The sequence below is a fragment of the Cynoglossus semilaevis genome, chromosome Z (assembly GCF_000523025.1).
Source record: "Cynoglossus semilaevis isolate Cse_v1.0 chromosome Z, Cse_v1.0, whole genome shotgun sequence".
NCBI classification, from domain to species: Eukaryota; Metazoa; Chordata; class Actinopteri; order Pleuronectiformes; family Cynoglossidae; genus Cynoglossus; species Cynoglossus semilaevis.
The window spans coordinates 19,343,133-19,368,551 of record NC_024328.1 but is presented as its reverse complement, the minus strand read 5'-3'; the positions used below and the strand labels follow the sequence as shown (position 1 = coordinate 19,368,551).

At 38.9% G+C, this 25,419-nt stretch overlaps 1 protein-coding gene across 1 annotated transcript in view; it reads right to left on the bottom strand.

Annotated features, from left to right (window-relative positions):
• LOC103398250 (GDNF family receptor alpha-2-like) overlaps nucleotides 1–25,419 on the bottom strand; it is a 72,429-nt gene that overhangs the window by 5,280 nt on the left and 41,730 nt on the right. Inside the window, exons 5-7 of the mRNA XM_008336799.2 lie at nucleotides 13,575–13,687; nucleotides 9,326–9,466; nucleotides 1,606–1,745 (exon numbers count right to left, since the gene is read on the bottom strand). Of these exons, the coding sequence (XP_008335021.1) occupies nucleotides 1,606–1,745; nucleotides 9,326–9,466; nucleotides 13,575–13,687 (394 nt within the window). The remainder of the gene's footprint in view (nucleotides 1–1,605; nucleotides 1,746–9,325; nucleotides 9,467–13,574; nucleotides 13,688–25,419) is intronic.

Below are 25,419 nucleotides of genomic sequence, written 5' to 3'. Positions count from 1 at the left end.
CCCAGACCTCCTTATACTATAACAACCCTCCCCCAGTTTATCTGCCATGGAAGTTTGACAAGTTTTAATTGCCAGCCATACTTGTCTAAGGACACAGGGCCGCCCAAAATGTCCCCACCAGCTCCTTCTCTAATTATAAACTTCCTGCTTGAGTAATCACACGTCTTATTGTTTCCTAATTACCATTTTTACAATAAATTAAACACCACACTGCAGTGAGACAGACGCAGAGCAGTGCATCAATACTGAGGGATACACACACGCCAGAAAAACACACCTCCACCACCAGCCGTTCCCTCACTGTTCACCTCTCTCTTTGCCCCATACCTTTTCCCAACATGTATGCAGTAATTGTTATCAGCAGTGTTTGTTTATTATTTCTCCTCTTTGTAACATGTTGATGGTTCTAATTTGTCGTCTTCACGACAATACGGGGCTTTTGGATGAAGAACAACACACCGCAAGGCCATTTCATCGGCCATAAAAACCATAAAGGGGAAAGAAAGTGAACTCCTTGTCATTGTGACACACATTACTGCACACAACGAAATGTGACCTCTGCTTTTAACCCATCACCAAAGTGAACAGTGGGCAGCTTTTCGAACCTGCAACCTTCCAGACCCAAGTCCGCTTCCTTAACCACTAAGCACCACTGCCCCCTAGAATGACTCAGAATGGGAGGAATGACTCAGAAGAGACGTCTCAATGGGGGTCATTCATTCAGCATGCACATTTGAATTTGTGAATGTGTCACACTGTGGGGCGCATTATGTAGATTTGTGATAATTGCTGAAATTTATGTTAAATAATAACTACGGCCAAGGCAGCAACAGCCAGGGCAGCTCAAGGTTTTTCTTTAGAATTTAGGGTTTTACACTACAATGTCTCATCCAGCTAGTGAAAAACATCATTATTCTCACACCAGTGCTGCACAGTACATCAAAAATACATCTGTTAAAAAAAACATTTCGCTGCAAACACTAATCAAACTCAACAGGCAGACAAAAAGCATAGGAAAAAAACTCCTCGGCCCAAAGTAGAGCGTAAAATATTTCACTTCAGTGCGAGAAAGACAGAAACAGGTCACTGACAAAGATTATTAACTAAATAAACAGGTAGCACTCTGTGAGAAAATGTTCTGAGCAGCAACTGAACAGAGCCAGGGCTGGTATTTAAGGCCCTCAAATCCAGATTAAACCCGCTCTGCCGCTCGTCTTTCTCTGTTTCATTGTACATGCAAAAATATTATTTCCACCTAATGTCATCATCTTTGGTGTAACAACAACTGTATTACCATGGAGTATATGTTCTGATGTACCAGTTGCTTTAACAAGCGTTGAGATTGAGTGTATATATGAATGATGCAGCCTGCTGAGCTTTGTGCATGATGTGGAAACACAGTAGAAAAGGGATTTTGTGGTTCCTTCTGTAATGGGTCAATTTGAACAAATTTATGCAAAGAAGCTGATGGAAATGGCTGAAACCGTTCACCGTGACAAATCCTATCTGTTAAAAATTTGAACTGCAAATGTGTTCTTTCAGAAGACCTGTAATTCCCTTGTAAAATGTGACAAGAAGACTGTAACTGATGAGGGTGCTTTTTACCTTTTGGACGTTGACAAAGGGACGCTCTAAGGTGTCATTGGACCAGTACCATCCTGTCTTGGTGGGAGGGGGCGCGGGGACAGACACACTTTTGTTCTGCATGCTGTCCATTCCATAACCAAAGGCCTGGATGGCATTTCCTGCATGGAAACAAAAATAAAATCACTTATTTTCGACCGTCGTCGCAGCAAGAAGCCAGTCAGCAAACAAACAGCTCTCCAACTTTTAGGTTATCTGCCCACTTTCTGGAGATGAGGAAGTGAAAGAAATCAGAAGTTTTGAGAATCGATGGATTAAAAAACAGAACAGAGAAATTATCTTTCTGTTTTCTCAGCAATAGTGAGATATTTTATTTTTGTGTCATTTTTACTTATTTTAAGTCTTATGATTTTTATTGCTTGGCACATTTATTCCAGCTATTTTTAAGAGTCTGGACTCCGTGGATAAGACAGGGGCGAGCAAACCTTTACTGGCCAAAATGAGGTTTAAAATTCGAGCAGTTCGAGGGCCAACTCAGATGGAGAATAAATGTCTGAAGTTGATGTGAGTTTTCCTGCCTGTAAATTCGGCTTCACTCAGTCAAGAATTTAAAAAAAATTGAAGAACTTTAGTGATTATTAATGTTTGTGAACATACATTTTCATTTTTATGGCATTATTATCATTATTGTCTCAAATCTCTCACCATTACTGAGTATTTCAAAGAGAACATTTGTAATAACTGCAGCTGTCTTTCCTTTAAATACTTTAAGTATGTCCGATGTTTGTGCTATCAGAATAGCTGTTAATTATTAGCAAATCCTGTTGTGACAGACTAGACATATTTCCCAAACGCAAGCACCTTTGTCCTTGGCTCACTGCAAAAACCCCTTTCATGTTGCCAAAGCTGCTGTCAAATAACAACAACCTGACCAAACAGTGACAAAATTCTCGCTTCAGAGATGATATACCTCAATTTGCTCACCAGCAGTTGTATGCTCAGGAATAAACTCTTTAAAGAGAAGCAAATCAATCAGCTCAGACGCAGGAGAGCAGCCCGTGAATGCACGAAAACCAGTGCTTGTGTGTTTGCCTGAAAATGTGCCGCATGTATGTGTTTAAGTCTGCAAAAATGTGATAAATCCCTGTTCAGCCAGCTTTTTCAGCTAGATATGGTAAAATAGGGACTGAGCACCTTTTCACTGCTCATCCGTTTAAAACATGAGGCTTGTTTCTCTTTGTTCAGCCAGAGAGAAGGCAAAGCATGTCATTACTTGGCAACCACCTCCATTATAAGGTCAGCATGCAGAAAATACTTAGAATAGATTTACTGATCAAATTCAAAACATTCACAAAAAAATTAAATAAAGGAATAACATTTTCCCCACATTCATCCATAGGACAGATACCCCAACACACACATGCACAAACACACACATGCACATACTGTTAAATGTTGCATAACTTTATATAACGTTTTGCTATAGAAGCTGAAATCCCATCAAATTAATCCATTAATTCACTTTAGTATGTAACAGGAAGTCTGTTCCTGAAGGTGGCACTAGAGCAAGAGTAAAGTAACTATGCAGAATTAAATGTACATTTGTAAATAATGAACCACTTGTTATAACACAATATATGTCACACGTTTTGGGGGATAACAATGTAGTTGATAGGTTGTCTGATTATTGGCGCAAGATGATAGATAGATAGACAGACAGACAGACAGACAGACAGACAGACAGACAGATAGATAGATAGATAGATAGATAGATAGATAGATAGATAGATAGATAGATAGATAGATAGATAGATAGATAGATAGATAGATAGATAGATACATAGACAGATAGATAGTGGCTGGTGGTAATGGTGGCTGATCTAATCTTTGCTCCTTGTGGTTTGGTGTTGTGTGTCTGTTTGTGGACTACAGCTAGCTGTCGCTCTGCAGATTTTGTGGGATGGAGGAATAAGCCTATAATTTAAAGCAGTTGGCTCGAGGGTCTCAACAAAAGATGGTTTACTGTGGCCAAATGTTCCACTAAGTGATTAAGCATATTGCCAATGGCCATTCATTTCTGTAATGACTCTGAATAACTTTTCCTCTAACCTGTGGGCAAAGTCGGCATTACCCTTACCTGCAGGGACTGATAGAACAAGAGATGAAGAAGGAAAGAAAGATATGAACAGAGAGATAGAGAGAGGATGGTATCAAAGATCAGACCAGGATGTTGTTGAATTCTTTTTTATTTAAAATTATTGCTAGTTTTGTGAAGTTAAATTCGGAGGTTGCACAGAATGATAAACACATCAAACTGACTGCTTCACTGATAGCCCCTGATTACGTTTTAACGCCTCACAAAAAGAAACAGAGGCAGAGATTATTGCGGTTAAGTCTGCTGGATGGAACTAGTCCATTGCTGAATGTGTAGCTTTGATCAGGTTAGTCTCTTGATTTAATCTAGGTGATGTTTTGAGCAGAATTACTGATCAACTTTTCAGCCGTTATCATTAAAGTGAAGGGAAAGTGAATCATTCCAGAATCCCACCACAAATTCCCAGAACAAAGTGCATTTGTCAGGTCTGTCTGTTACTTTTTTCCTCTGTCTGTTCCTTCATGGCGAATTAGCTTCATCACTCTCACCTGTGTACTGTGTTTCTCTGTTAATCAGTCTCACTGGTCTCATCTTGTGTCCTGGGTTTATAAACTTCTCTCCCTCACTGTTTTTAGTTCATTGTTGTTTCTGTTCTGTGAAGCTGTGTGATTATGGTTCTTGTTCTCCTTGTGGTTTCATTGTCACTGTTCCTGTCTGATCTGTGTTTCTGAGAGTTGAGACTAGATTACCAGATTGCTGTTGAAGTAAAGTTGAGTTGATTTAATAAACCTCCTTGCACCTGATTGTTGTTCTCCTCAGTACAACATTTTGGTTCTGCCTGCTTTCTTGTTCTTCCACATTTCCCAGTTTGGCCAAGTTCTTTATGTGTGTGTGTGTGTGTTACCTGTCTGTCCTAGCCACAAACACTACATGGGCAACCCTTCACTAGAGGACATGTTGATGCTAATGTTTTTTTTTTTTTTGCGCAAATCAGGATGGGGCATGACTATAAGCCTTGCACTGTTTTTGTCAGTATAAGAAACTTACAGCGTGTTGATATACTGGATGATATCCTTGCTGTTTTGTCTAAATTAGGTGTGTATGCTGTACATTTCCTCTTACTGTGATTTTCCTTTTTTTCAAAGACTGAAAAGAATATCAATGACAGGATCATTGACTAGTCAACCTCAAGTTTTGTTACATAAGCGATATTGTTAAAAAATCTAAAATTGTGCAACCCCTACTGTTATGTGAAAAATATTTATCTTAAACAGATTCCTAAAGTGTGATGCACATCTCTGACCAAACTGCAACTAGGGGGTACACAAGACAAAAAAAGTGTTGGTGGTTTGAAGTGGTTTTTTTTTTTTTGTTTGTTTGAGCTTTTGCTGTGTTGAAGTTCAAACATTGTTCCATTTCAGTATAATTCAACTTCAAGAGTGCATTGTTGTAACATTCGGGTGATTTGAGCATGACTGAACAAGCTGCCTTTGTAAGACAGCTCATTGCATTTTTTTTTTTTTTTGTCTTTTATTTTCTGATGGTGTGGGGTGTGTCAACCTGGTTAGGATATAGAAGGAGTGCATGTCCTAAATATGCTCATACAGCATATATACAGTCTGAGATTTCGACCAGTCAGCATTTCCAAAGTGAATAGACAGGTTGTGTTGCATTTCCTCCCCAAACAATCAAACAATCACTTCTGAAAATCCTGGGAATAAAGCAGGTTGTGCTGCTTTAGTTTTAATTTTTATAGCATAAAATGCAACACTAAACTCAGTTACATGATCCGTTTCTCAAAGCTGCTTTTCAGAATTGCAGAAGCAGCGGATTTTGGAAGGGATTCTCTCGAAAGACTGTTCGGGAATCTGTAATATATATATATATATATATATATATATATATATATTATTATATTTCAAAGGATTTAACATCAAGGAAATGAAACAACAGCAGGAGCCCCTTAAAATCACTTCATAACTTGTTTGTGGGCCATCATTTGATTCACTGAACATTTATTATTTTTATACACCTGCTGCTTTCAAGAATGGAAACTGCAGGCATTTGCACTCGCTGTGAGCAAGACAAAAGAGAGTAAAAAAATAATATAAGTAAATAAAAGTGATATTTTTGCAGAGGATTTGCAGGGCGGTCCCTCTGCAAAGTCCTCACTATGCTGGGCCTCACAGGGGAGGCAAAGAGGAAGGCCATCAGATCTGCAACTGAAGCTGCAGAGAAAGCCACAAGATGGCTTTGGATCAAAAGGGCAAATCCATCCATGGGCAAATGCAGCTGGGACACAGGCTAGAGTCTGATCACCTCAGGTGGGGTCACCTGAGTGAGGGTGTCTGATGATTGAAAACACCCAGTGACCCCATGTTACATCACTGATGATGTGTCCCAGCGCATGTGCAAGATGTATCTCTCAACAAAAAAATATTCTCCAGTCCAAGTCTTATTGTTTCTTGTACTGTTGTTCTTTATCTGGGCTTTGTTATTGTATAAAGTGAAAACTATAGTGTTCAAGGAAAGGCATTTTAACATTGATGTCACAGGATAGAATCTAAGTAAAACATAAAACAAGTTATCAAATATATTATAAGCTAGAACAGACCTGGGTAAACTACAGCCTGCGGGCCAGATGCGGCTCGCTGGGTTTTCTAATCCGGTCTGCCAACTGATGACTGATGTCTGTTTCATGCATTACAACAGATCGACTATAATGTCTGTTGATGCCATTAAAAAACGGCAAAAATAAAATGTGCTAATGTACCTGTGAAAGTTTATTATTCTACATTTTATTTAAATTATTGAACTCATATTGAACCGGCATGCCAATCAAATTTTGAGCTACATTTCGGCCTGTGAGCCAAAAGGTTTGCCCACTCCTGAACTAGAACTAAGCCAAAACTAGGGATGTCCGATATTTACTTTTTGATATATCTGATATTATGTTGATATTGATATTATCCAAAACCATAATTCCATGTGTTATGAGTTAACAGTTACGGGTATGGGAGAGGGAGTGAGGAGGTGTGGTGAGAGCAATAAAGGAGTTTAGAACAAGTTACTGCAATTGTGTTTCATTTAAAGTTCTTCAGGGCACTGTGACATCTGACTCTGGTCTGTGGCCAGGGCACTTCACTATTTTTAAAGCACATATCATTTGGCAAAGCCCAGGCATTACATGTTCAATATCAAAGTAAAAAATGATAATGATTCTTACAGATATAACATAATTATGCTAATATGTGCCAATATTATCGGTTGGTCGATATTAACAGACATCCCTAGTCAAAACCTTAATAGCTGGACAATATATGAGACATTTGAAAAATGATTTAACCTTCAAAGCAAATAAGTTATAAACTCCCAATTCTGCACTTTTTCCACATTTCAATTCTCTCCATATAATTTTCTCTGCCATGCCTTGCCATTCCATCCTCAGCCCATCTCCAAATAATGCAGATAAATTAATTCCAGTGAATATAATTAACATAATTAAATTACCATTCAGTTGACAGCCTGGGTTTTCACACAAACACACATATACATATGGACTTTTTTTTTCTCCCTGGTGTGTTTAAAGTTATCGCCTGGCTGCAGTAAGGGGATGCTGCATTTTGTGTTATTTTTCAAGACCGCCTCTTCAGCTCCCAGACTCATCCCTTATCCCGCATACTCGGCTAAAACTGCAATCCGGCAATCTATTGAAACTGTCTGAAAGCATTACCCACACAATGGAACATGTAAAAGGCAATGGTGTCTTGTAGCACTGATGGCACTGCTCGCTCCAGCGTAGCATGTAAGGAGCTGTCTGTATTTTACTATTCAGTGAATAATAGTAATGAAAAAAAGAATCATAAGGATGTTTGAGGTTACCACTCAGTCATGACGCACTTTTCAGGATGTACATAAGATTTATAGATGTCTCATACTCCAGCCTACCCTTTTATTTGTACAGGATTTGTTTCCATTTCATGCTCGCTTTTCTCCCCGTGAGCAATGATTGCTTTATCTCTCACAGACTGACAATATGAAAATGACATGCAGACTGTTGTATTCAAATCTGGGCTGATCTTCGCCAGAGGATGGATGTAAGTTGTCAAGTAATAGTTTGTCTAATGCTGTTTTTCACACTGGCTCCTAATACTGTATATGTTACGCCGTGACACTGCATTAACTAATCCACCTCCGGTTAAACTCCTATATTAACTAATTTAGTTGCAAAGCCATTCAAAAACTACAACACGTTTCACTCCATGCCCGTATGTGAACCAAAAACCTAAAACTTGTGATCTCACAGTATTTGTTACCATTTATCACTATTATTTTATTACCCACTCAATGCCGTATCTCCAGTGCAGCTCACTGACGTACTCTCTCCAATTATTTTTCAAACTCGATCTGTGTTGCTGTTATTCATTATCCATATGGGAAGGATGAGGCTTCCCGGATATCACGTTCATTTTTATTGTGCTGATCACTTGACTTAAATTACCACACACTCAAACAATAAAAGTCAGTGTAAACACAAAAGTGTATTTGCTTTGACTAATATGTGATCGACTCTTTAATAACTAATATGGGAGTGGATTCATGTTTGGGTGTGAAAATGGCATAAGGCACTAAAAAGAACATGTATTCAGTCAATATACACCCATTCACAGATACTTGTGTTTTATGTTGAATAACATATTGTTAACATATTAATAATATAACTTAAGGTCAACTGTTTTAAATATTTATAGTGTCACAAAATGTAGAAATCTTAATCTGTCTCTGCCTGACTCTGGTGGTGTAATTCTGTTTTTCAAAGGCTTGATAAACATCAAAAACATTGTGTTTGTGGATCTAAAGAGTGAATGGCGAAATGTTCGTGCACATTGTTGGCACACAGTAATTGATTGACTAGTAGGTTAGTAGTTTATCAAAATTGCAAGATGTGCAGTCCTAGGCCTTTGTACAGTGAGGGTGTGTGAGCTTCCTCCAACACCTGCTTCACCTTCTGGGTACTTCTGGGCCCTCCTGCTGTTTCTGTAGATGGTTGGCTGGGAGTAATTCGATTAATAGACAGCAATAACTGTTTCCTTGAACGAATTGCCCTACATAGACACCTGTGGCTTTTGAATGAATAAAAGAAATGCTAGCAACTTTGAAATGTTTGAAACATCTGAAGAGTAAAAGGACAGGGCCGTTGGACTCATTTTGAGCATTACCACCTTGGTTGGAGTTTTTTGTAACTCGTTGCCACAGAAGACAAGACAAGTGTGACAGAGGTTACACACTGGTGCATTACAAGTGAGTCCAAACAAACCTCAGAGTAGCCGGAAACACCCGCCAAAGCCACACAGCTCATTATTTCCACATTCAGTATCCTCCAACAATCATCCAACTCTCAACAGCACCACATTTTGTCTTGTGGGAGTGCTTAAAACCCACAAAAACAGAATCTGACATGAGACTATTAAAGTTGCATCAGATCGATGTTCACAGCCCCCGTTTTCTCTTACATGTTACTGCGGAAAGAGTAACTACCACAACACATGATGGTTCTCTCATCAATATTGAATGACCACTGGACCCACATCTTTTATGAAAACACATTTGAGATGCATGCATGAGTGTGTGTGTGAAACAACTCACTTAGACAAGTGTTGTTGGTGAAGTAGTGCAGGAAGTTCATACACTCCTCCTCTTGGTTCCCACTCCCCTCACAGGTGCACCAGGGGGATATGACCCAGTCGGAAAACCTGTTGTCCACGTAATTGGGAGTCATCTCTGTACCTGATTACGAAACAGATGCACCCAGACAAAACAGACGTCAGGACAGACATTAGGGCAAACAGTTACCAATCACTAATGGACAATAATGGACTGCAGTTCTTGCAAATATTACAGAAAATGGGCAACAGGATGTTAGTCATACATATGGGTCTGTTCTGTTGAAGTGGGAGCATTTTGTTCTGCTTAGTTTGAGATGTAAAGAGGCCATTATATCATGAATATTTTTTAAAGCAGGTGCTTTAGGAAGTACGTGTGCTGTTTTGGATATCACACCACTGGACTAAAACATTTCACTTATGTGCGTCAATGCTTTCAGGTGGAGTCAGAGGGTGTTAGATGTACTTTTCACAACAGTTTTCAGAGAATTCAGGGAAGCACTGTGGTCTATTATTACTTTATACTGAACAGTTTATGACACATAGAGGGAAAGCACGGTCTAATCCTGAAATATGGACTGTTCAGAAACCTCTGTGTTGAAAAAAGGCTTATTTCATCCTCATTTGCATTTGGGAAACTGCAAGCTCTCTGAGGCTGCCACCACTTTACCGAGCTGATGTTATCAAACTCAAGCTGCATTTGAAATATATTCACATACCAGGCTATGAACACTGTTTGAGTTACATTTAGAGTGAGCAAACAGATGGTCATCAAGTGTTTTAATTAATAAACACACTCACTGCACCTCTACCCCCTTAATTACTTCTAGTAGTGAACTGATGTCCATTGCACTGGAGAAAATATCAGGCCAGCAGGGAAGAGAACTGAAGCACTGCTCTGCCTGCTTGGCCTGATAAAAATTAAAGTACAAGAGACTGCTGTCATGCTGCGTTTTCTACAAGCCCCCTATAACCATCAGTCTTGGAACTAAGTCTTGTGTGGGCAGTTCTTCTTACAGTTTTTTAGAAATATTGATGACCATACACCCTAAGTTCTCCTTGAATCCCATCGTACTGTTGTCAAAGCTATGAGCAGTCAACAGGTGGCGTTATAATCTTAATTGTGTATTCTTAACATCCACTAGAGCCACCTTGAAGGGGAATAAAGTTCTAGTAATTTGTCCTCCATATGCTAATTTTGGCAGCTACTAGTGGTGCATTACTACTTTATTTATCAATATTGTTATTGTTGACACAAGTTTGTGTTCAGCAATCAGGCTTTCGACGTCCAACAGTGCTGGATAGTGTATGCAAAAACACTGAAACTTAATGTATGCTACATGCTATGTTTCATATAGCCTTATCATTGTTAGGTTCACAACACTGTCAGGTCCAGAGTAATGACTTGGACAGAGAGGAAGGCAGACTTTATCAGTTCATGCCTCCATAAAATATAATGACAGTCTACCTTTTCTAAAGAAATAAAAACATCAGTTTTTTGATGACTTTGAAAAAAAATATTAAAAAAAAGGAAACAGCATGGAGTGTGATCATTATTGAAAAACTCAGATATCCTTGCAAATACTGTGCAGAGATTTTTAAAAATTCTTATCAGTTGTGTATTACACAGTAACTATTCCACATTTCTGTGTGTAGGTGAAGAATGATCCAGCCTTTGGGGTCTCTAAAAATGTGAGATTTTGGGAAGTTAATGCCATACGTAGAGGTTTCAGGGTTTGTTTGTTTTTTGGCATTTTGTGAGAAGTGGTTGTGAACTTTCACTGTCCTTTCCGTTCCAGCTCCTCTCTGGCCCTTTGATCTCCACACACCTGCTCACCTCCTCTAATCAGAGCACCTGGAGATCATCTCATCAACTCATCTTCAGAAGTCTGCTCCTGCTGCCAGGTCATGCTGGAACACTGAACCATAGGAGATAGTCAATGCTGTTGGTCTTTTTTTTTGTTTTAGCAGAACTCTCTAGTTCTTGTACCAAAAAAAAACAAAAAAAACAAACAAAAAACAAAAAAAACAAACAAAACAAAAACCACTCTAAAACTACTCTGTGCTTTCAAGTTTCACCTGTCTCCTGTCTGCCTGCTGAGTCCAACTAGTCACCTGTCAGCTGCAGTCTTCAACTCAACATTTTAAACTATAATTAGGCTCCTACTTCTAACTGGTGCAAACTCTGAGCACAACACACTCATTCTTTCATTTTAATCTGTCTCTTTAATGGAGTACAAATTCTAAAAAACATTTTTATTCTGATTTAGACACTCCCTAATAGCGATTTTTTTCCCCCTTGTGTGTGGGTGCAGTAATACTAAAATCCTGTCTGGAACCAGACTGAAAATGTCAACATCTATTACAATAAAAACATTAGAAAGATGGAATTCCTCTCTTGCAGGAGATGCTACAGTCTTAGTAGACAAGTTGATACTTACAATGGTGGCATTTATTTATAGACAACACCACAGACAGAGCTCCTCTCTCTAACACCTATTTCCACACAATCTTTCTCTCTCAAAAAAGACTAACGACTGTATCTGTTATGCTTAATAACTTAATCAACATCAACTCTACTTGACGGTGGGTGGGGGACGGGGTGAAGTTGACGGAGAAGCTATCATTATGTTTTTAAAAGCTTTTATATTCTTAAAATGTTTTGAGGCTCTGAACTGCATCTGTGTTTAATCCAGGGTTTTCATTGTGTTCAATGTGGATCAGTACTTTTCAGAGATTTACACAGATTAACTGACCCGTCTGTCGTCGGTAGTTTTACCTGCTTAAAGATGTCTGGATCATCATTCTGAGGTGCAACAGTCGGACGCAAACAAGGACTGTTAGGCAACTCCACTCTTTAAAACAGCAAGAATAAGCAACAATTCCTCTGGAAATACAGCAGCAATAACTATTTATGTCATATATTCTCCAGTTCCAGGTGAGTGGCATCTGTCTGATGATCTAGTGAGGGATATAAGGCGAACATGTTCATTCCTTCTGTGCCTCTTTTTTTGTTTGCAATCTCATGGTTTGGTGTGCGTTGCGGGTGGTTCGGCAGTGAAACTGTATAGTTTGAAACAATTACAGTGTCGAAGGGTGACAGTTTTTCCTTTTGCTTGTTTCTCTAATGGAGTGGATCTCAATTATTTTCTGTCATGCCCCCCCTTGGGGACAGAATTTTTTTTCACCCCCCACATCCACACCCCTGCAAATTGAATACTATTGAGAACCTGATAACACATGTATATTTTTGTCTGTAAAAACCACTGCATAAGTTGCTGCCACCTAGTGACTGGAGGCATGTTATCATTCAAGCATTACAGCAGCAGTACACTTATGTCCAGCGTGCCCCTCACGCCCCCGTGGCCTGCCCTACTATTTGAGAAGTACTGCTCTATTGTAACCTGGTCATTTATTTTTGTGCTTTGTTTATAAACAGCACTTTGTGTTCGTTCTTATTCTTAATAAAATCATTGTTTTATATATTAAACAAGACATTGTCTGTGGTCCCTGTCTAACCATCCTCCAGACGAAAGATGGGGGGTAGGGCTTTAACAGCATTACACTGGCTATGACTGGCTGCTATCAATACCATATTTTCCTTTTTACCTTTTTACCTGATAACCAAGATTCAAATACATTACCAAATTACAGGTTTGTAAGTGTTTTTTTGTAAAAAGTATACCAACAATTCAGGGAATGGAAATTATAAGTAAAACTCTCTTGACTTTCGATATTCACATTTGAAAGCATGGTCTGGCAGATATAAAAGTAACAAAATAAACAAAAGGGCTACTGCTTCCTGTAATGGATAGGATCCCATTAGTGATGTTATAAAAGAATAGCACAGGTCGCAGTGTGTCAATGTAGATGATCACACTTTGAGAAAATTGGTTGCGATCAAACACACTCTAGCTCCAAAAATAAAAAAATAAAAAAATAGATGATATACATAGATTTTCACCAAATTTTCTTTGTTTACATTAAGTTAGCTTTGAAGGTTAAAGGCTTTCTTGTGAGTCACAATGACTGTTGATGAAACACATCACAAAAGCCAGACTTACTGTTGGAAGGCAACCCCAAACATGGCCTTGATTACTGTTTACTATGATACACTACACAGGTTCAAGCCATCGATTTCTGGGTCAAAGGTTCCCAATACCCGCACTGTCAGACTGACCTCAGCCAAACAAACTGTTACTCCACCACAGTTGTACCTCAGTTGTACTGACCTATGAGTCTTGTGAAGGAGCTCAGGCAGGCTTGGTGATTGTCCTGGTTTGGACAGGTGCTCGCTGTATGTGGAGGCATCCAGCAGTTGGCCAAATAATCAGCCAACCTTGACCTGTGCAGCAAACAAAAGCAGAGGAGCAGAGAGGAGAAAGAAAGAGAACTCCAAAGTCAGTATCTGGACACATGTAACAGATGATAATACACACACAATTTCAAACCACAGAGCTTTAAATTTTTTGGCTTTGTCTTTTCCCGAATGCAGCTGCCAATTGTAACTGGCGTCATAATGGGAAAGTATAAGCAACATCTGTTCCAAGGACGCTGCAACAGGTGTCCCTAACAGCTACCAGGACTCACCGACCCCTCGGTGCCAACAAGCTATTTACTATCTCCGCTGCACAAGCCCAGGGGCAGAGCATTTTTGGGCAGGGATTAGGATCATATCATATGCTTCAGCTTTCATGCATATTGTGAACATTGCCAGTGTCCCCTAAACTCCCTCTCTCCCCCTACAGACTGATTAAGATAGTATGTTTTGTTTTGGTGTGTGAGATAAGGGCCATGGAGTCCCCCCCGCCCCAGGGTTGCATCGCTAATCCACTTAAATAGGTTTATTTGGTGTAGAATGTGTGGAGTTGGGCTGTTGGGAGTGTGTGTGATGTAAACAGCACTAAATAAATATAAAAATTTATCTCTCTTTTTTTTTACCCTTTTTTCTTTCTCCTTTCTTTTTCAACATTTCCCCCACTCATTCTGACCTCATGTGACATCAGCTTTTTTAACTTTTAAGAAAGAATATGTAAATTGATGTTTACATTATTTCCAAACAGAAATACACCATGCCCGCTGCATGGGTGGCTTTAAACACAGTTATAATATGTTTATTTTCTCAGAAGGTCGAAGATTCTGGGGGACCCATGGACATAGCTGTAGATGGTGAAGAGGACATAAAATCATACTTTTATGCAAATTAATTTAACTAATGATGTTTAAATAAACTGTAAACTACATTTTTTAGACAACCAAACCACATAAATTAGACTTAAATCCACAAATGATTGTGTGTCTCCTTGTGTGTTTTTGTGACTATTTTTTGTGAAATTTCTGTAAACACTAATTATCACATACATACGTAAAAGCTCCACTGAGCACAGAAGTCCTGCTAAAGTGAGAGGGGATATACACAGTGCTGCAGGTGCCATGTTGGCTGAGTGAGTTAAATACAATAAAAATGGTCAGGTTACATGACTTTTTGTCACTAACGTTAGTCACCATGTTAAGGTATGGTGTCGAGGGTCTCAACTGTCACATGACTTCCTTACATAGACCCGAGAATTGTAGATGGCACCAGCCACTACAACCTACAGTACATGCTGAGGTTGGAAGTGGAACAGTGGCATCATTAGGCTAGGTCAGACTGGACATTGATATAATCACAAAAATTGGAAACAAGGAGATGAGAGAAAAGACAAATCTAAGTCAAAGATATTACAGGTTGTCCTCAACCTACGACGTCTCATGGTTACGTCGCCATCTTCCATACATTTATTTCAATTTTTGGAAAGTCTTGTTTTAATCTCTCACACATACGTTGTTAAAATGATTTATGTACAGAAACTAGTTTGTGACCAGAGTGGATGGATACATCAGAGGTTTTTTGTTCGATTTTCCTGCGAAGGCTGCTGCTTTTTCTTTGTCATTCCAATTTTTGTTCCATTCTTGAAATGCTATTCACAGAACGAAAGTATGACTTAACCTATGGTCGGAATAGACTTTTTAAAGTATGCAACAAAAGCCACCTCATGCTAAAACACAGAAAAAGTTGTTTTTTGTTTTTTTTCTCCACAAAACAATGTTGTAGACCTATGGAGCCCCTAAAGAGACATGGGAAAAAAAAGGGGCTCTTTAGGGGCTCCATATAGACCTAAAAAATATATAAATCAAACGTATTTATTTTGCGTTCAGTAGTTTGGCTTATTAGCAATATTAAAAACATATTAAAAACATGAATAAAATACATTTATATAATTACTTAAATTTTAACACATAAAAGTTTTATATGTTTTACTGATCCCTTACTTGTCAGTTTGTGCCTTTCCAGTGGTGAACAGTAACCTGATTAAATAATTATAGCTTTACAACATGTTTTGATCTAGCGCTTTTGACTCATCCATGCATAGAATGTCATTAAACAAAAAAGAAAAAGTATTAACTGTATACCAGTAGGCTGTATTTAAAATATTGCACATGTTGTGATAAAGGGGTTCAGGGTGTGACTGAGGCAGTGTTGTACAGTATGATGAGCTCAGGCCTCCAGCAGTGAGTCTGCCTTCCAATCACCCAGAGCATTTACTGACGTCATATGATGACATGCTGCGAACACGTTTAACTGACTAAAAAATAAAATGCCACAGATGCTGGCCTCTGCCAGAGACTGATAGAGTACACCAATATGCAAATGCATGCACACTTACATATCAGTACAAACTCACACTTACATACACACACACAAAGTTGCTTTCTCACTCAAATCCCTTTTTCTGTCATCTTTACTTTATTCACAAGGCAGGTTTTACCACATCATGCCAAAAATGATGAAAAAAAAAACCCATTAGAACACAGAGTGAAGACAACTCTATTGCTCAGATAAAAGGCTGTAGAACCATGTGTTCCAAGTTAAAGTTTTGAAAGGAAGTCTGTCTCTGTCTTTTTTTAAACAGTCATACACAAATTTCTGATTTCTGTGTAGAAAGGCACAAAAAAAAAATTAAAGAAACATAGCAACAATTGTGTTTCTCTCTAGAAGCTTTTTTATAGATGGCTTAAAAACAGTAATTTAAAGTTTAGTCCTGAGTGTTCAGACAATAGTGTTCCAAAACAGGAATGCAGCACATTTCATGGCTTCCAACGGCTTTCCATTATGCCTTGACGAAACGCCACTCGCTGCTGAAAATTATAGGCTGTCCAACTCAACAGAATTTTATGGTCATTTCAGCCACTCAGCCCCTGGGAAGTGGCATGGAAACACCCTGTGAGGTAGTCTTCTTTCATCTAACCTGACACTTTAAACACTTGGTGATTTGGCTCAGCACTGAGTGCCTGTCCATCTGGCATGGCAGTAATAGAAAACTAATGGCTTTTTATATGGATTCTTATTCCTATCACTTGATGCCCGCGACAAACAATACGACTTGAATCAGATGAGTGTCAGTCTTGGAAACCATTTCCTCATAGAGGAGCTGAGGCAGGAGGGAAAGAAAGGCTTATCGGAGTCTGAACTCCTAAGAGCTTCCTTTCTACATTAAAGCCACAGTCCATTGAGAGTCGTATCTCCTTTAGTGACTTTCCCTTCTACAAATATGAGTTCCACGGATGATAATTTCTGTTAAATGTGAAATTACACTCTTATCTCCCCCTCCTACCATCTTCAGTCTTTACAGGCTTTCTAAACCTTATCTCTCAGAGCATAACAATAATCATTATACAATAGCTGCCAACATAATTGCAGTTACATGAAGCAAATGAGAATAAACAAAAGATGTTTTCTTTGCTGTGCCTTGCATTGCCATTTGCTTCTCAGCTTTCTTTTTGTCTTTTCACTTCCTCTGACTTTATCGCTCCCTTTCTTCAGTTCCTTTTTGTCTTCTTTCAGCTGACTTGCCTACATCTTCTCTTCACTTTGGATTCTATATCTTAATTTACCTAAAATTTATTTTTTCTTACCTTCTTCATTACTGACCTTCGTGTTGCAATGCTCACCTGTAGGGGAGCATTACTTTCAAACTGTCAGAGCACTGAGGTCATCTTAAAGATTTGTCAGAGCAGAGTGTGACACGAGTGTTGCTAAAGCTGATTCCAGTGGGTCACATCTGGAAGCTCACACAGACAAGTTTATACTCTATTACTATTTTTTCCCTTTGTTTCCATGCAAATTAGTACAAGTATATTGGGAAATTTTTTTGACAAAACATCACTAACAGGAAGTGTGCATTTTTTCACTCTCAACATTCATCAAATGGGAAGTATTGAACCCCTACCAGGCCTGTATTTGGCCCACAGGCTGTATGTTTGGCATACATTGAGAATATGATAAAAACTAAAATAAATCTAATCACTGAGATCCAATTTACATGCAGAAAATTGATAATTTCTATGATCAAAGTTGGTCATTTTGAACAGATCCCGGTACCCGGTACTACAGCCAAAGACTCAGATGGTGCAGGAGTAGTTTGAAAAATAGTCTGTGTTTCCATTTTAGTCTGTTTCTGTTCTTATTTCTGTAATTTCATCACACTCCATCTCTTATCTATTTATATCCGTTCCCCTGCTCTTTTCCTCAGTCACTTGCCTCACCTGTGAAAAAAACGACATTGCCAAAGTAAACAACAGTAGTTGACGAAGGTGATATTTTTCTGGGTTTTTTTTGTACACCCCCTTGACACTTTGAATGTTTTCCATCCTGCACCATAACATTGTGATATTTTACGAAAAGCCAAATATTGCTCAAAACACTGACCTTGTGAGTGGAGTTCTTTGAAAATATTTTTGATTAATAGCGTACAACATCTGACATTGATTTTTCCTTCATTGTCAACAAAAATTTGAACATGTGTATCTAATAATTCTTGACTCCAGCAACCTGAGTTTCTGCCAGTGATCCATAGACAGTTTCAGTTTTGACCCGACCCAAGTTGATTGTTCATATTACCCACAAACTTTTTCTTGTCCATTCACCCAGGAAGAGCCCTGTATTTTTGGCTGTACTGTACTCATCGGGCTTCAAAGTCAATACTTTGAAATGGCAATGTAGACAGATGGCATTCAGTCAAAACGCAAGGCACTATAAGCTTTGTTATCATGTGACACAACCTTCCGCCTGCTCACTCAGCACAAATATCTGGTGACCCAACCTTTCTGTTATTACTAAAGACAAAACCCAAAGCAGCAGCTCCAGGCCGAGTGTGTGACATTTAGCCTGTAATTTTGTGCAACTGCATTTTAATTTGCATATCCATGTTGCCTTTGTATTGTATTTGCCCTCTGCTCACAGCGTCAGCCTCTTTGAGCCTTTATCTGTTTGTACTTGGGCTCAATCAAACATCAGAATGACTGCATTCAGATAGAAGGCCAAAACTATTTAATGTCAAATTCAGTGCTGAACAGGGACATTTGTCCTCAGGTTGAATTTTCTGTGGACATTGTGTAGAAAAGTTCAAGTTTGTAAAACGTGTGAGAGCAGCTCTTGTCTCTCACCCAGCCTTAGTCATCAGCACCCAATCATAAGGGTGGGTCTTGGGCAAAATGTTTGGCCAAAATGAGGTTCAAAATTTGATTGGTTAGTTTAGTATTGGTGTGATGTAGAATGCTTGGCAAAAAAATTAAAGTGATATGTGCAAGAATAAACCTTAACTTTCAAAGTTAATATGGCACATTTGATGTATGTCACCATTCAGAGGGATCAACAGTATTTACGGTATATTTTGTTGTGATGCATGAAGCATTAGGATTAAAAAGCCCAGCGAGCCATATCTGGCCCATGGACCATAGTTTGCCCAGGTCTGGTTATTTAAACAGTTAAAAAAGGCAGGTTTGATCGATGATAAATATTTCTTTTTGTGGGCACTTAATGTACTTCTTTGATTAGTAAAGTTGACAACACTACAATGGGTTTTAATGATTTGTTGATCAATTGCTGTCAGAAGTTTCACCAGATTAAAAATGTATTGTTTAATTAATCAAACAAGTGTGTTTCTTAGTCTTCAGGTATGAAGGTCACCTGCTGTGATTTGTACCAGCAGCAAACTTCCACCAAAGCAATTGCAAAAGGAATGAATGGCTTCACAGGCTTTGGATAAAAAAAAAAATCGGATGATTCACTTTAGCCTAAATCTTAGGCTGGAAATGTCAGCAGGGGATGAATCCATAAATCCCAGTTCACCTGTAAATATCCATTTAAAATGTCGATGTCGCTCATGAATACATTTACCGTCAATACATTTTTCTCATAGGTGATTTAGGTGCCATTCAAAGTATGTAATTCTTCTTCTGACTGTCAGAGATATACCTAAATGAACTTATTGTTAAATTTTTATAAACAAAGTGGGCTCAGTGGTCAAGGAGCTTAAAGTCCAGATACTGATACTGATTTCTCAAAATAATTTGTTTTTTAAGCCAAAAATTATTTTTCTCAGTGTGTCATTGTATGTGTTAGTAAGTGGAACTAGGAAGAAAAAACACCCTAAAGTATCCAAAAATGACACTGTATTTTATAACCGTTGTTTTTTGTTTTTGTTTGTTTTTCTGTTTTTTTAACAAATAAAGAAATCACTTGAGTTCATGTATGTAAGTCCAAGAAAGAGTGGTCAAACATTTACTGTGTGACTCCAGTCAAAAATGCCTCTGGACATTAGAACTTCAGTTTCTCTACCACTGTTCAAACCATAAACTATATTGTTAGGAGCACATATTTTTGTTTTTTATTTAGTAAAAGACACTCTGCTAGTTGGTCATTTCTAAAATCAGTGCATCACAAACTCAGCCATTACTTACAGTCTCAATGTAACTGAAATCAAAGCTGCTCCAGCCAAACAAACAGAAACACAGAACACTTGTGCATTTTTATTTAATCAATCCACTTGTTTTAACACTCACTTATGACTGATTGTGAGTGTTCCAAGTTTGTTGATGAGAAAATTGGCCTTTGGATTTTTTTTTTTATGCGTTTGAAGACCCACAGCATTTGATTGAATCGTGTTATGTCTCCAACATTACCTGCAGTTTTTTCAGCCTTTTGCTAAGCGTTATGTCACTAAATGAGACATGAGTGTGTCGCACACAAAACCAATACTGTCTGCTGATGGTTGAGTGGGTTTTTCAAGGCTATCTGAATTCCCATAAATAGACTTTAATCAAGGCACACAGACATCATCTGACAACTGAATGAACTGTCCCTGAAAGAGAAAGAGTTAGCACAATGTGGTGTAAAACACCCTATAACCATTGCAATTAGTCACTTAAAAAAGAATTTGGAGAAAAATGTTGGAAAAGAAGGCTAGAGGCTGCAGCCTGCACTGAAAAGTTTAAAGCAAGAATGATGAGGAGCAAACAGGCAGGCCCTAACCAACACATTCAAAACCACACATCAACCATTATATAGATAAGTCTAAAGCCCTATTGATAATGTGTGCATTAATAATACATACCATACAATTGAAAGGATGAGGCCTGGTCGGTAATGACTGCAGTTTTCCGCTACACTGTGTCTCCGCAGAGATTACAGTTAGGAAAGTAAATGTACTAATCCTTGTACTGGAATTAAACGCACTACTTAAACTCCTAATTTTCCATTCCTCTGCAACGCTCTCAGGACTTCTCTCCCTCTCCTTTTTTACGCTCTCTTCTAACCCCCATATGCTGCTCTCGTCTGCAGCCAGAGAGCTGAGCACATCTTCCAAAAGCTGGGTCCTGATTAAAGTCGCACACTTGCAGAAAACTGTGCTATGCATGAGGAAAAGGTCACCAATTGTCACATGCTTCGCTTGCAGAACCAGAGCTTTACATTCTCAGAGAAGACACTTCACTGTGATAACTTTTATTATCGCACAGACATAAGTAGTTGAGGTGTTATCTTCAGCTGAAAATGTATGCATAGAACTTTTGTATCTTTTGTAGATGTTTATGTCTTTGCCTTTTAGTCATGGTGGGGAACATTATTATTGAGGTGCACTGTGTTGTGATGATGGTCAATACTTGAATACAAAGTTTGAGAGTCTCGGGTTTACAAACTTGTACAAGAAGGACTGTCAGTGCAAAGTTTATGATATTTCTTTCTTGATATAATACTGACTTTCTTTGATATAAAGTCTGGAAATTTGAATAGAGACTCCAAAGGGGAACGTTAGTTCCACCACCTAAATGTACCATTACCCTTTAGACAACTTTTCTGGAAAATTCTACCAAGTACCAGTACAGATTGTAACAGATGTAATTGTGTTGTATTTGAGTTTTTATTTATTTTTTATCCTTCTTTTATTCTTTAACTTAAGCCAAGCACCTTCTAAGATTCTGTGTTGCCCCTAATGCGTGGATTCTAGGGTTAATGTGATTGCAAACGCTCCGCAACAAGGCATGGTGAGGCTAGCCTGCTATGGTGGGGTTAGAATTGATCGGCCAAAGCGTGGAACACGGGCCAAACTTGCACACATGCGTGGTTAAGTACATCATATTGACTGCCTCCTCCCAGGGGAGGCAGACAACTAGCACTTTAGCGCAGCACGGAGCAATTGGCCATAATGTCAGTGCACCCTTGACATTTAGCACTAAGAAAAAAACACCTGGGCACCTTTGACAACATGACCCACACCCACATGTTGTCTGGGACATGCCCTTAATGTATTTCCGACGACCCCAGGCAGTGAAACTCAGACCCTACCTGTCCTCCACCCAAACACTGAGCACCGGATCCCCACAAGTGTGCGTGCTGAGCCCCCTCCTCTACACACTCTACACATCGGACTGCAACCCCAAACACCCCAACAACACCATTGTGAAGTTTGCGGACGACACAGCAGTGGTGGGGCTGATCTTGGGGGGGAGGAGACTGTTTACAGATAGGAGGTCATGGCCTGGTCGACGTGGTGTTCGGCCAACAACCTGCGCTGAATGCAACAAAGAGCAAGGAGATCATCCTGGACTTCAGGAAGAACAGAGCAGACCTGACCCCATCTCCATATCAACGGAGTCTGCGTAGAGAGGGTCCAATCCTTCACCTTCCTGTGCATCACGATATCAGCTGACCTGTCGTGGTCCAAAAAGACCTCAGCAGTAGTAAAGGAGGCTCAGCAGCGTCTGCACTTCCTGAGGCTCTTCAGGATCAACAATATCAGTCAGAAGCTGCTGGTGAACTTCTATTGCTCCTCCATCGAGAGGATGCTCACCTATTGCATCTCGGTGTGGTTTACTCTCTGCACTGAGGCAGAACGGAGGAGGCTACAGGGGTTGGTGAAGATGGCCCAGAGGATTATCGGCTGCCTTCTCCCCTCCCTAAAGGACATCCACACCTCCCGATGCCCTGCTAAGGTGGGCATCTCCTTGAACTGTTGCCATCAGGCAGGCGTTACAGGTCCATCAAAACCTGGACCAACAGGCTGAGAGACAGCTTCTTTCCTCAAGCCATCATCATTATTATTTATATTCAAAGTAAATTTCTTGCTGTTGTTGTCATTGTAGTGCTGATCGCTGTTTGTATCTGTATGTATGTATGTATCTGTGATACACCTGCGAAGAAGCCTTCCCCAATTTCGTTATGTTCTAACCACACATAATAAGAATAAAGACTATTCTAACTGTAAATATGATGGGTCCATTATAGACCTTTCCAGGATTTACCCTAATATCTGTACCAGTAACTGGAGACTGGTTCCCACTCCTCCCACGACTTATAACAGCTTAGGTGGTCTAAGATGGATGGGAACTTATTTTGGGCCTTGGCAGAACATTCAGTCCCTTTTTAAAACTTTTAATAGGTTAAAACGAGGTAAAAATAGATTCAGGACTATGCTAATGAGTCAACACTTTTATTATAACCATAAATCGAATGATTATGTGTAGAGGCCTGAGGTGTTTCTGTTGCATTTTTCAGTCATTTACTGCACTAATCACAGTCTGCAGAGCATTTTAGTGTTTCTCACCTAATTGTTTTGGTGTAACAGCCACAACTTTACTGTTACTAGTTCATCTTTTACTCCTCTCTACAGAAAGGTAAAAATATGTCAATTTAATGTGGCATGAAAAAACAGAAGGGAGGAAGATAAGAACATTAAATTAAACCATGTAAAAAGCAAGAGTTTGGTGTGTTTGGCTGTCTCAATTTGCCACTTTGCATAAACGTTATATATTTATTTTCTAACTACCTCCTCACATAATATACGCTAACTACTATAAAGAACTGTTCTTATCTGAATTCACATTGCTTTCAGAACAAGTGAGTTTCAGAACATCTCAGATAAGCAGCGGTCTGTGTGAAAAGCTAGTCAAAGTAGAATTAGTAGCCAAAGAATAGTTGCGTATTAGTAGAAATGTTGAATTTCTTTTAAATAATGCAAACAAAACTTCAATCTGTAGTTTGGGAATTCACTCAAACCTGATTAGTCTGGTAAAGGGAGAGAGAGAAAAAAATAAACTAAATGGATTATTGAAACATAAACAGCTTTGGAATTTGCCACAGTTGAAATCAGGAAATGTACCTTTGGCACCTGTCGCCTAGTAACCGCCTCGACAGAGCCGGAACTTTGTGCAACACATCGCTGAGTGGTGCAGGTTTCCCAGCTCTCGTATTAACACAGGGATTCCCACAGTGGGGTGTGGGCACACCTGTGGGTGCGCGAGCTGCCACTAGGAGGTGCGCAGAACACAAAATGTGATGGCAGTTTAAAGTGTGTTTTAAAAGGAATCGTTCCACACAATAAAGAAAGGTAAATAAACATTTCCTTTGTAAAATTTAAAATCAAAAGCTGGTTATATATGTGTGTTATGTGTATAAGAAAGATTGTTTGTTTGTTTGTTATAGTTTTTTAAGATGTGAGGAATTGAGAGAGCATCAACCTGGCTGGGATATAGAACAGGGTGAACGGCCAAAAATGTTTGTGAACTGAAATGACGTTGCTATCCCAGCAGACGTAGTTTCTCATAATTATTTGTGAGAGACATAGTGTATGTTCCCATGAAAACGTCTGCAAACTACTGTAATACAATTCATGAAGGCAGAATCAGACAAGAACATCTATTGGCTATAACTAATTATGTCATATCCTGAGTTTCTAAAATAAACTATATCTAAACAAAGATATTGTAAAAAATGTTGAAAGTTCAGGTCTTTGTCCAGGTTTCTTGCAAAATAATTGTAGTTTGGTTTAATTTAATTCAATTGATTCATTTTATATATTGAGGGCAAAATTACTTGCATGTACAGGGTCATCACTCAGTATAAAACAGTGAGAAAAACTTAAAGTAAAAAAATGAAACTTTTGACAAAGTGCAATCGGATTCCAATTTCTTTGAGCTGTGCCTCAGAAGTTACAGGGTAGTTCCAGAGTGGTCATTCCATCTCCCTGCACTGTGGGCTGTCTGTAAATATAGGGAACTGTGTGTGTGTGTGTGTGTGTGTGTGTGTCTGAACAAGGAACCATTCTGTGAGTTTTCTATAAGCAAAGTCAGTGTGGTTCAGTACATCTCCTAAACTGGGTCAGGTTATCCGCACATTGAGCGATTGTCTCTCAGCTCCCCACCCTGAAAACCAGTGGCCAAAGAACTCAATCAAAGAGCACACAGTGAGTCTGGAGAGCAAGAGATACAAATCAAAGATAGAAATGTACCATTGATCCTGCGGACAATCAATATGTTGCATGTATCAGGTTCAGCTTCAGTAGGCTGGAGCTGTGAGAGCTGATATGAAAGGAAGGAAGAAAGAGACGTAGAAGAAGGAGAAGAAGAGAGAGAGAGAGAGAGAGAGAGAGTCAGTGAGAGTCAGTGCTTTGTGATCTGTTCATTTAGACCAGGGGTGTCAAACATATAGCTTGTGAGTAAAAATGGTTGAAAGTGAAAAAATGCACAAACATGTCATATTGGTAATGTTTTGCCAAATCTAATTGAATATGAATATTTTCCAATGTACTTGTACTTAATTGCATGGAAACGAAAGGGAATAACATTAACTTATTGTTATTTAAAGGTAAATAAGAAAAAAAAAGACTTTGAGACCCTTGATTAAAACATATATATTTAGTATTAACCACTTAATGTTTGGTATAAACTTTAATATTTGCCGTTTGAGTATTTCTTAGAAAG